An 11,266-nucleotide genomic window follows, 5' to 3' on the forward strand; every position below is an offset into this window, starting at 1 on the left:
AAGCCTCTTAAAGGACCCCCGCGCCGCCTTGCGGCGTGGGTGGGGGGTCGGCGCGGCCACGCGCTGGGCTAGGGCTGGAGCCGCGCTCAGGTCAGGTGCAGGCGCAGGCGCGCCCCGCCCCACAGCCCCCCCGGGTGAGCCTCCACGCCTCCGCCCTGGGAGCCGCCATCTTGCCACTTCCCCTCGCCCGGCCGTCCGCGGGCGTCAATAGCGACTGTCAGCACAAAACAAAGATGGCGGCGGCGGCATCTCGGGAATACCCGGATGAGAGTCATAACCCCTTCGACGCGCTCGGCCCCGCCCCCCTTGGGAACTGTCTCTGGGGTCGCTGAAGGGACGCACGCCCGAGGAACTGCCTTTAACCAGCAGTGGGGAAAGGGGCATGCAGGGGGCCGGGGGTGGCGAAGAGTCACCACAGCCAGGCCTCCGGCCGGGGAGCTAACGTTTTCCCGCCCTGCACAACTAGCAGCCGCAGGAGGTGGCCCAAGGCGCGCCTCGGGTGGGGGGGAGGGGGTGGGGGACTGGGGGCGGGGCCAGAGTGGGAGGCGACGCAGCCGAGCGCCGGTGCCCGGGGGTGGAGCGTCCGCCTGCTCCCAGACTCCCAGGCCGCCGGCCCCGCCCCCGGACGCCACCACCTCCGCCGGCGCCGCAGCAAAAGAGCTGGGCCGCGTGCCCCAGACCGCCGCGCGCCCGGCCGTCCCCACGGCCGAGGGGCCCTCAGTCAGACCGGTGGCACCCAAACCAGGTGGGCGCGGGAGGCGCTCGCGTCACTTTGCGTCAGCCCGTCCCGCCCGCTTCCCAGGCCCCGGGCCCCGCCCCGCGCGCAGGCGCACCCTCGCTGTTCGGGTCCGCCCTTATTGGAGATTTGAATTTCCCCCAGCGAGGCGAGCGAGGCGAAATACCCGTATGGTGATTGCTGGCCTTTTCGCGCCAATACTGTAAGTGCTCACCGCAACCCCTGGAGGTGGGTCCCGGCGTCGCCCGTACGTTCCACCTCCTCCAGGAGGCCGCCCGGGCGCGGCGGCGGCATCCTCACTGCCACGCGCAGGCCGCAGCGCAGAGGCCCAAGCTGCTGCCCGGGAGCTGCAGTCACCAGTATAAATGGATAGACAGGTCCTGTCAGAGCCTGTGGCTTTTGTTGTAAATGCCTAGAGGTTCAATTAAATTACAAGATCTACCGACAGGCAGAATTATTATTTTGAAGTTAAGCGTCCTGCTGGAAGACCTTGTAATTTAATGCATTAGGAAGGAAGTACACATCACTGCCTCTCACATTTTCAACAATATTTTTTAAGTCGTCTCTCAACATATTACATGCATTTGTAATCCTCTGTATTATAGTTCACGCAGTGGGAAGTATCCATTTGAGAAAGGCCAAAGAAGAATTCCTGCTTGTCTGTGGTACCACCTGCTGTTTGTGACCGTGGCTAGTTACCTCACTTCTATGTCCCCAACTTCCCCACCCATGGTAAATAAGAAAACTAAGGCCTGACACGTTGGCTCACGCCTGTAATCCCAACACTTTGGAAGACTGACATGGAAGGATCGCCTGAGCCTAGGCTGAGCAACACAGCGAGACCCCGAGGATGGCTTGAGCCAGAGTTCAAGGCTGTAGTGAGGTGAGATCGCGCCTCTGTGTTCCAGCCTGGGCAACAGAGCAACACCCTGTCTCAAAAAAAAAAACAAAAAAATTGAGTCGAGAAGCCAAATTAATTTTCATTTTAATTTTAAAAATTCAAGTGTACATGGTTGCTCCTGGCTGCTTGCACATCCGTCTGGCCGAGGTTAGCTTTTCCTGCTGGGGTGTCCCACACGATGTCACCTTATCTGCAGGAAGACAGCGAGGAAGGTCGTGGGGGGACATAACTAGTTTTCATAAATGCTAAAGTCCTGTATGTATTAGTGCCTGCTGTTTAAACACGTGCAGGAGAGTCTGGGCCCTTAGCCAGGAGATTGTCAGGCTTTCCAGGGCTTCCCTGATAAACCCCACATCCAGGTGCCCATGCTGTTGAGGTGTTGGCCTTCCTATGCCAGGCCTTGGGGGAAGCTGTGGCGAAATTTCAGTGTCACAGGGAAGCTAGGCTGTATGGTAGCCAGCTCGGTTGGGTTTTGGACAGGTGCCTTGATTAAATCAGCACTGTCAGCCATGCCGTCGTTCAGGTGGACTGATCCCCTGCATCCGGAAAGAGAAGTTGCTTTCCACGCCCTTCCTGGAGTTCCGCCTCCGTCAGATTGACAGTCTTTGACTCCTGTTCTAGCTCTCCGCCCTGCTTGCTGGCAGGCAGGAGGGTCAGGCTAGCATGGCTGCAATGGGGCCCTAGATGGGTGCAGGGAAGGACCTGTAGACACCAGGTGGGGCCTCAGCTGGTGCCTCAGCTGGAGTTAGGAGCTGAAGGGGAAGTGCCTGAGAGGAAATGACAGCTGAGTCAAGAGCAGTGGCCAGGCACCGTGAGCAAAGAGCTTCCAGTACAGAGCTGGGCCTGAGCTCAAAAAGCTGCATGGGGATGGCACTTTAAGTCTGGCCAAGAGTTTGAGACATAATCCAGGACATAGAATGGGAAGCTGATCATGGAAGTGTGGAAGTCAGGGCAGACATGATCCTGTCCATGGCTGCTCCACAAAGATGCTGGGGCTACTGCGTGCACACCCCTGGACCCGGAAGCTTCTTTGACTGGGAGGAGGGGGCAGGGGGAGTCCAGGTACCCCCTGCTGAGATGGCAGGCTTGTGTGAAGCAAGGACATGTGGAGTGAGAGTGAGGGCTGTGGTTCCTGTGTGGCAACAACATGCTTCAGAGGGCAATGAGGCACCCACATGCCAGGCCTGGTGGTCCTCCTCAGCAATGGAACCCCAAGGCAAGAAGGCTGAGAATGAGGACCAAGAGGATTCAGGTGGGCCCCAGGACGTGCCTGAGAAGTGAAATAGCAAACAAGAATGGTAAAAGGCAGCAGAAGTGCTGGCTTTGTACTTTAATGTAATTGAATTGAAATTGAGCAGGGCTTCACTGGCACCTCAGGAACAGCAAGGAATCAGACCCTTCCCCACCCATTTGGGGGCCTAAATTGCAGGAGGGCAGATGGACTTTGCACCTCAAAAATAAACAGTGCTTTTCACGTGAATCATTTGCAAATATTTTCTCCCATATTGTCTCTTCATTGTTGATTGCTTCTGTGCTGTGCAGAAGCTTTTTACTTTCATATACTCCCATGTGTCTGTTTTTGTTTTTGTTGCCTGTGCTTTTGGGGTCTTGGCATAAAATCTTATTCCAGACCAATATCCTGGAGCGTTTTCTCATTTTCTTCTAGTAGTTTTATTTTTATTATTTATGTATTTATTTATTTTCATTGATTGATTGATTGAGACAAGAGTCTCACTCTGTTGCCCAGGATGGAATGCAGTCGCATTATCTTGGCTCACTACAACTTCCGCCTCCTGGGTTCAAGCGATTCTCCCGCCTCAGCCTCCCAAGTAGCTGGGATTACAGGCGCCCACCACCACGCCCGGCTAATTTTTGTATTTTTAGTAGAGATGGGTTTCACCATGTTGATCACTCTGCTCTCGAACCCCTGACCTCAGGTGATCCGCCCTCAGCCTCCCAAAGTGTTGGGATTACAAGTGTGAGCTACCGCACCCAGCCTCTTCTAGTAATTTTATAGTTTCAGGTGTTACATTTAAGCCTTTAATCCATTCTGAGTTGATTATTGTGTGTGGTGAGAGATAGGGGTCTCGTTTCGTTCTTCTCACATACTTATCCTTTCCCCAATGTAGATTCTTTGCGCGTTTGTACTACTCATCATAGCTAAGATAAGGAGGCGCTCTAAGTGTCCATCAGTGGATTGGTATATAAAGAAAACGTGGCATATATTCATGATGGAATGTCATTGAGCCATTTAAAAATAAACCATTGGCAGGCACGGTGACTCACGCCTGTAATCCCAGCACTTTGGGAGGCCAAGGTGGGCGGATCACCTGAGGTCAGGAGCTCGAGACCAGCTGGCTAACATGGTGACACCCCCGTTTCTACTAAAAATACAAATATTAGCCAGGTGTGGTGGCAGGTACCTATAATCCCAGCTACTTGGGAGGCTGAGGCAGTAGAATCACTTGAACCCAGGAGGCAGAGGCTGCAGTGAGCCGAGATCATGCCATTGCACTCCAGCCTGGGAGACAAAGTGAGACCCTGTCTCGGGGGAGAAAAAAAAGCCTATTGGCTGGGTGCAGTAACTCACACCTGGAATCCCAGCACTTTGGGAAGCCAAGGTGAGAGGGTCACTTGAACCTAGGAGTTTTGAGACCAACCTGGGCAACATAGCAAGACCCTATTTTTCCAAAAAATTTTCAGAATTTGCCAGGCATGGTGACATATGCCTGTGGTCCCAGCTACTTGGGAGGCTGAAGTGGGAGACTGACTTGAGCCTGGGAGGTGGAGGCTGTAGTGAGCTGCAGTTGCACCACTGCACTCCCCAGCCGGGGAGACGAAGTGAGACCCTGTCTCAAAGAAATCAACAAACTAATAAAACAAATCTTGTTATTTGTGGCAACATAGATGAGCCTAGAGGACATTATGTTCAGTAAAATGAGCCAGGAACATAAATATTTTATGCACTAATCCTTATGTGAAATACTAAAAAAAAAATGAAGCTCATGGAAATAGAAGTATAGTGGGTATTAGAAGCTGGAAGGATTAGAGGTAGGGAAAGATTGGGAGGAAATCCCAGCTTCATTGCTCGAATGGGCTCTGTTGTTCTGCACTGTAGGGTGAGCATTGTGAATGTCATTTCCTGTGTGTTTTCAAAAGAAAGGGTTTGGAATGTTCCCAACACAAAGAAATGATAAACATTTCATCATTACACATTATATAGATGTATCAAAATGTCACTCTATATGCCATTAAAAATAACAAAATAGGCTGGGTGCAGTGGCTCATGCCTGTAATCCCAGAACTTTGGGAGGCCGAGGCAGGCAGATCAGTTGGGGTCAGGAGTTCAAGACCACCCTGACCAATATGGCGAAACCTCATCTCTACTAAAATGCAGAAATTAGCTGGGCATGATGGCTATCGCCTGTAGTTCCAGCTACTTGGGAGGCTGAGGCAGGAAAATTGCCTGAATCCAGGAGGCGAAGGTGGCAGTGAGCTGAGTTCATGCCAGTACAGTCCAGCCTGGGCATCAGAGCAAGACTGTCTCAAAAAAATTATTAAATACGATAGGCTGGGTGCGCTGGCTCATGCCTGTAATTCCAGCACTTTAGGAAACCGAGGTGGGAAAATCATGAGGTCAGGAGTTTGAGACCAGCCTGGCCAACATGGTGAAACCCTGTCTCTACTACAAAAAATACAAAAAATTAGCTGGGCGGGGTGGGCAACTGTAATCCCAGCTACTTGGGAGGCTGAGGCGGGAGAATCACTTGAACCTAGGAGGGCAGAGGTGGCAGTGAGCCAAGATTGCGCCATTGCACTCCAGCCTAGGTGATGGTGTGGACAGTACGAGACTCTGTCTCAAAAAATAAAATAAGCTGGGCACGGTGGCTTATACCTGTAACCCTAGCACTTTGGGAGGCCAAGGCAGGTGGGTCACGAGGTCAGGAGTTTAAGACTAGCCTGGCTAAGATGGTGGAACCCCATCTCTACTAAAAATACAAAAATTAGTTGGGCGTGGTGGTGGGCACCTGTAATCCCAGCTACTCAGGAGGCTGAAGCAGGAGAATCACTCGAAGCCAGGAGCCGGAGGTTGCAGTGAGCTGAGATCACGCCACTGCACTCCAGCCTGGAGACAGAATGAGACTCTATCTTAAAAAGCAAAATAAAATAAAATAATAATAATCATAAAATATGCTCAGCGGTCTACATATACAGATACTTTGTGTTTGTTTGTTTTTGAGACAGAGTCTCACTCTGTCACCCAGGCTGGAGTGCAGTGATGCAATCTTGGTTTACTGTAGTCTCCACCTCCTGGGTTCAGGCGATTCTCCTGCCTCAGCCTCCAAAGTAGCTGGAACTACAGGCGCTACCTATCACGCCCAGCTAATTTTTGTATTTTAGCAGAGATATGGTTTTGCCATATTGTCTGGGGTGGTCGTGAATTCCTCACCTCAACTGATCTGCCTGCCTGGGCCTCCCAAAATGCTGGGATTACAGGCATGAGACACCGTGCCTGATCACTTTTTTTTTTTTTTGGAGAGGGAATTTCGCTCTTGTTGCCCAGGCTGGAGTGGAGTGGCATGATCTTGGCTCACTGCAACCTCTGCCTCCTGGGCTCAAGCGATTCTCCTGCCTCAGCCTCTTGAGTAGCTGGGATTACAGGTGCCCACCACCCAACTAATTTTTTTGTTTTGTTTTGTTTTTCTTGAGATAAAGTCTTGCTCTGTTGCCCAGGCTGGAGTGCAGTGGTGTGATCTTGGCTCACTGCAACCTCCACCTCCTGGGTTCACGTGATTCTTATGTCTCAGCCTCCCAGGTAGCTGGGATTACAGGTGTGCACCACCATGTCCAGCTCATTTTTTTGTATTTTAGTAGAGATGGGGTTTCACCATGTTGGCTAGGCTAGTCTTGACTCCTGACCTCAAGTGATCCACCTGCCTCATTGTCCCAAAGTGCTGGGATTACAGGTGTGAGGCACCTCGCCCGGCTTAGTATTTTGTATTTTTGGTAGAGATGGAGTTACACCATGTTGGCCAGGCTGGTCTCAAACTTCTGACCTCAGATGATCCACCTGCCTCAGCCTCCCAAAGTCCCCAAGTATTGGGACTACAGGCATGATCCACTGCTGCACCCAGCCTTTTTTTTTTTTTTTTAGAGCTCCCTAAAAGACAGGGTCTTACTTTATTGCCCAGGGTGGTCTCAAACTCCTGGGCTCAAGCAGTCCTCTCACCTTGGCCTCCCAGACTGCTAGGATTACAGGCATGAGCCACCATGCCCAGCTACAGATCCTTTTTAACTTGTAACAGGGTAATGTCCAGAAAAACCCATCATAAGTTGAAAATATTGGAACTGGACTTTCAACTTAAGAGGGGTTTAGCTGAGTGCAATGGCTCACCCTTGTAATCTCAGGACTTTGAGAGGCAAAGGCAGGAGGATCACTTAAGGCCAAGAGTTCGAGACCAGGTTGGGCAACATAGTGAGACCCTGTCTCTACAAAAAATCAGCAGGGCAAGGTGATGATATACCCCTGGTCCCGACCATTGGGGAGTGTGAGGGAGGATGATAGCTTGGGCCCAGGATGCGGAGGTTGCAATGAGCTGATTGTGCCACTGTACTCCAACCTGGGCAACAGAGTGAGACCCTGTGTCTTAATAAAAATACCCAGGCCATGGCACCAGGAAGCAAGGAAGAGGCCAGGTGGAAGCCCTCCTGGCACTTCTTCCCAGGAGGAGAACAGAGGGCACCTGGGGTCAGGAGGCAGCATGCCTGGGTTTCTGCTCCTCCACGGGCTGTAACTTTCAGCCAAGTCAAACTTCTGGAGTTTCAGTTTCTTTATCTGTGAAATGATGGGGCTGGTGCAGATGGTTTCTAAGATCCCTCCCAGGCCTGGAACTTCTAAGCCATGAGGTCAAAGGTGAGCGAACTTGGCCAGGCATGGTTTCTCATGCCTGTAATCCCAGCATTTTGGGAGGCTGAGCTGGGTGGATCACTTGTGGTCAGGAGTTCAAGACCAGCCTGGCCAACATGGTGAAACCCCATCTCTACCAAAAATACAAAAGTTAGCTGGGTGTGGTGGTGCACAGCTATAATCCCAGCTACTCGGGAAGCAAAGGCAGGAGAATCGTTTGAACCTGGGAGGAGGAGGAGGTTGCAGTAAGCCAGGATCGCGCCACTGCATTCCAGCCTGGGCAACAGAATGAGACTCCTCAAAAAAAACAGGTGCTCAAACTGAGGCCCAAAACAGTGAAGGTGCAAGATCACATGGATAGTGAGTGGGAGAGCCGAGGTTTGAACACAGTCTGGCGTCAGCTGACCAGGAACTGTAGGTCCATCCTTCTCTCTCCCCGAGCCCACCTGCCCACCCACCCTCTTAAGTGTGAAATGTATTAATATGGAAGAGAGGGCCGGGTGCGGTGGCTCACGCCTGTAATCCCAGCACTTTGGGAGGCCGAGGCGGGTGGATCACGAGGTCAAGAGATGGAGACCATCCTGGTCAACATAGTGAAACCCCGTCTCTACTAAAAATACAAAGATTACCTGGGCACGGTGGCGTGTGCCTGTAGTCCCAGCTACTCAGAAGGCTGAGGCAGGAGAATTGCCTGAACCCAGGAGGCAGAGGTTGTGGTGAGCCGAGATCGCGCCATTGCACTCCAGCCTGGATAACAAGAGCGAAACTCCGTCTCAAAAAAAAGAAAATATATGGAAGAGATAAGAGCTTTAATGATGGGAGTCATTTTCAGAGCAGTTGATAGTGACAGTTGTCTCTCTGGTTCTGTGATTGAAGGAGATGGAAGGTTTATGGTGGCCTGAGGAAAGAAGGTGATTTGGGGCTTGGCACTTCAGGGGAGGGCAAGAGAGTGAGGCCGGGTCACCCCTTACCTCTTGGTCTGGTGCTCGAGTGGCAGACAGTGAATCCTCCTTCTCCTCACTCCCCGACCTTGCCTCAGAGGCCAGAGCTTGGACTCCAGCTAATTGTCTCTAGTTCAACTGGGTATTTGTTGAAAAGGGCTTTGTTGGCTGGAGAAGTCACTTTTATAACCCTTTGGCATGGGAAGGCCATTGTGAGTTGTAATGACAGCTAGGCAGGGCTCGTCTGTAGATGCAGTGGCTTTGGGGAAACTAGGGCAATGGGCAGGACTTTCCTAGGTGCCAGGAGAAGGGGGTGACAGAGGATTCTAGTGGTCTGAGTGAGAGCCAGTGTGCAGTGGGTATGGCTTCACTTTGCTTTGCTTCTTCCAGTGAAGGTGGTCGATGGGTCCGAGGCTGGGGTCAGGAACATGGAGGCGGTGCTGGGGACGGTTTGTTTTCTAACCACACGCCTTTTGTAACCACAAAGGAAAAAGGCAGAACGTTCCTCCACTGGAGCCAACCAATCAGCAGGACTCCTGCCTTCCTTCGGGGCAAGGTCGCAGCATCTGCCTCGGAAATCACGGGGCTTCTTCCTGCTGGCTCAGCTGGGAGGCCCAGAGTGTTCTGCAGAGGCCGCATTTTGAAGGCTCCTCTCTGAAGCTCCCTGACCCAGGTCATACCTTGACGTCCAGATGAAGCCGGAGTGGGGACAGGCCCTCATGCACGTGGCTGTGGCCAGCAGCCTCTGTGCTGTGGCAGTGTCCACAGGCATTTTTGACAGCGTCTCTGTGCAAGTGGGCTACGAGCACTACGCCGAGGCGCCGGTGGCCAGCCTCCCTGCCTTCCTGGCCATGCCCTTCAACTCGCTAGTGAATGTGGCCTATGTGCTGCTGGGGCTGTTCTGGCTGCGCAGGGGTGGCGTGGTAGGACCAGGTACCCGCTATCTGAAGGATGTGTTCGCGGCCATGGCCCTGCTCTATGGCCCCGTTCAGTGGCTGCGCCTGTGGACACAGTGGCCCCGTGCTGCCGTGCTGGACCAGTGGCTCACCCTGCCCATCTTTGCATGGCCTGTGGCCTGGTGCCTATACCTAGAACAGGGCTGGCGGCCCTGGCTGTTTCTTTCCCTTGAGTGTGCCTCCCTGGCGAGTTACAGCCTCACTCTGCTGCATCACCAGGGCTTCGAGATAGTGCTGGGCAGTCACGTAGTGGCTGCTGTGGGGCAGGCCCTTTGCACCCAGAGGCGCTATGGCACCGCCACCTCGGCCACGTACTTAGCTTTGGGAGTGCTCTCCTGCCTGGGCTTTGTGGTCCTCAAGCTGTGTGACCATCAGCTCGCACGGTGGCGTCTCTTCCAGTGCCTCACAGGCCACTTCTGGTCCAAGATCTGTGATGTGCTCCAGTTCCACTTCGCGTTTGTGTTTCTGACGCATTTCAGCACTCACCCAAGATTCCATCCCTCCAGCAGGAAGATGCACTGACAACTCCCCAGCATTGAAACTGACTCTGGGATGGCAGCGTGGTATCAGTGTGGGGCGTCCTGCGGGTGACGGTACGCACTGATCACCAAGACTGCCCTTCCCTGAGAAGCTACAGGCTTCGGTGTGGAGGGGTGAAACGCTGTGATTCTGGCAACTTACTTTCAAAGACAGAAAGCAACGATCCCGGCACAGGGGATGCGGGTACTCCTGATGTAATTCTCATAACTTTTCTGTACTTTGAAATGTTTCCAAATAAATATTGGCAAGGGTAGTGGAAATGACCCTAAGAAGTCCCTCATGCACATGGTTGGACAGAGAGTGATCGTCTGCAGTATCTTTGGGGTGTCAGCTGTGAGTGTGGACTGGCAGCAGCAAGGCAGGCCAGACGGTGGGATACCAGTGAGTGTCCTCAGATGCAGCTGGATTCAGGGACACTGAGTCACACTAAATACGTGCCCAGCAGACTGATGGGGAAATCAGTTACCTCATGACATCTGTGAGTGTTAACCATAAGCAGGTCACGTGAGAGCCACGTCATCTCAGATCAGATGAGGAAACACACAAATGGTGGAAGTTGAACTCTCCTCGTGGGTCTCCTCTCGGAGCCAGGCTGTGGCTTAGATGTCCTTAGTGGCTACAATCTGAGCAGTCCCCACGTGCCCATCACCCAGGTCCTTCTGAACCAATCTGTTGACAATATCTCCAGGCAGGGTGCTGGAGGTGGTACATGCTTCTCATGCAGGCGACAGTTTTTGAGCCCTTGAGCCCAAGGCCCAGACTGTCTAGTTTGTGGTCAGGATGCTGGGTCATCCTCGGCTGCAGCCAGAGAGGCACTGAGAACCACACAACTCCCCCTCTACTCCTGGGGACAGTCCTTCCTGCTGGTCACGAAGTCACCTCCTTTCATCTGAAGGCATTTTGTTTTGTTTTGTTTTCCGAGAAGGAGTCTCACTCTGTCGCCCAGGTTGGAGTACAGTGGTGTGATCTGGGCTCACTGCAATTTCCACCTCCTGGGTTCAATCTATTTTCCTGCCTCAGCCACCCGAGTAGCTGAGATTACAGGTGCCCACCACCACACCCGGCTGATTTTTGCGTTTTTGGTAGAGATGAGGTTTCACCATGTTGGCCAGGCTGGTCTCAAACTCCTGACCTCAGGTGATCCACCCAACTGAACCTCCCAAAGTGCTGGGATTACAGGCATGAGCCACCACGCCCAGCCTGTAAAGGGGACTTCTGAAGAAAGCTGATGTCATTTAACTCAGGGGCTCTCCATCCCAGACTCCATAGTCTTATCCCTGAAGC

At 52.7% G+C, this 11,266-nt stretch overlaps 1 protein-coding gene across 3 annotated transcripts; it reads left to right on the top strand.

The window, feature by feature from the left end:
• Positions 1-35: 35 nt before the first annotated feature.
• Positions 36-10,272, top strand: TMEM187 (transmembrane protein 187). Of its 3 annotated transcripts, none has more exons than XM_078363687.1 (2): positions 36-938; positions 8,974-9,182. In XM_078363687.1, the coding sequence occupies exons 1-2, from the start codon at positions 265-267 to the stop codon at positions 9,128-9,130; spliced, it is 831 nt and encodes a 276-aa protein (XP_078219813.1). In that variant the 5' UTR covers positions 36-264; the 3' UTR covers positions 9,131-9,182. The 3 variants fall into 3 exon arrangements, 2 of the variants coding, with proteins under 2 accessions (XP_078219813.1, XP_008988339.1); XR_013531684.1 differs by lacking the exon at positions 8,974-9,182 and adding an exon at positions 1,342-3,272 and having other exon boundaries at positions 857-938; XM_008990091.4 differs by having other exon boundaries at positions 857-938; positions 8,974-10,272.
• Positions 10,273-11,266: the final 994 nt, after the last annotated feature.

This window comes from Callithrix jacchus, chromosome X (assembly GCF_049354715.1).
Source record: "Callithrix jacchus isolate 240 chromosome X, calJac240_pri, whole genome shotgun sequence".
In the NCBI taxonomy this organism is placed as follows: Eukaryota; Metazoa; Chordata; class Mammalia; order Primates; family Cebidae; genus Callithrix; species Callithrix jacchus.

What these genes read in the sequence shown, in the direction of transcription:
- TMEM187 (XM_078363687.1), top strand. Translation starts at nt 265, where the DNA reads ATGAGAGTCATAACCCCTTCGACGCGCTCGGCCCCGCCCCCCTTGGGA. An exon ending in GGCCTTTTCGCGCCAATACT is followed by an intron (nt 939 to 8,973) that starts GTAAGTGCTCAC and finishes GTAACCACAAAG; the next exon opens with GAAAAAGGCAGAACGTTCCT.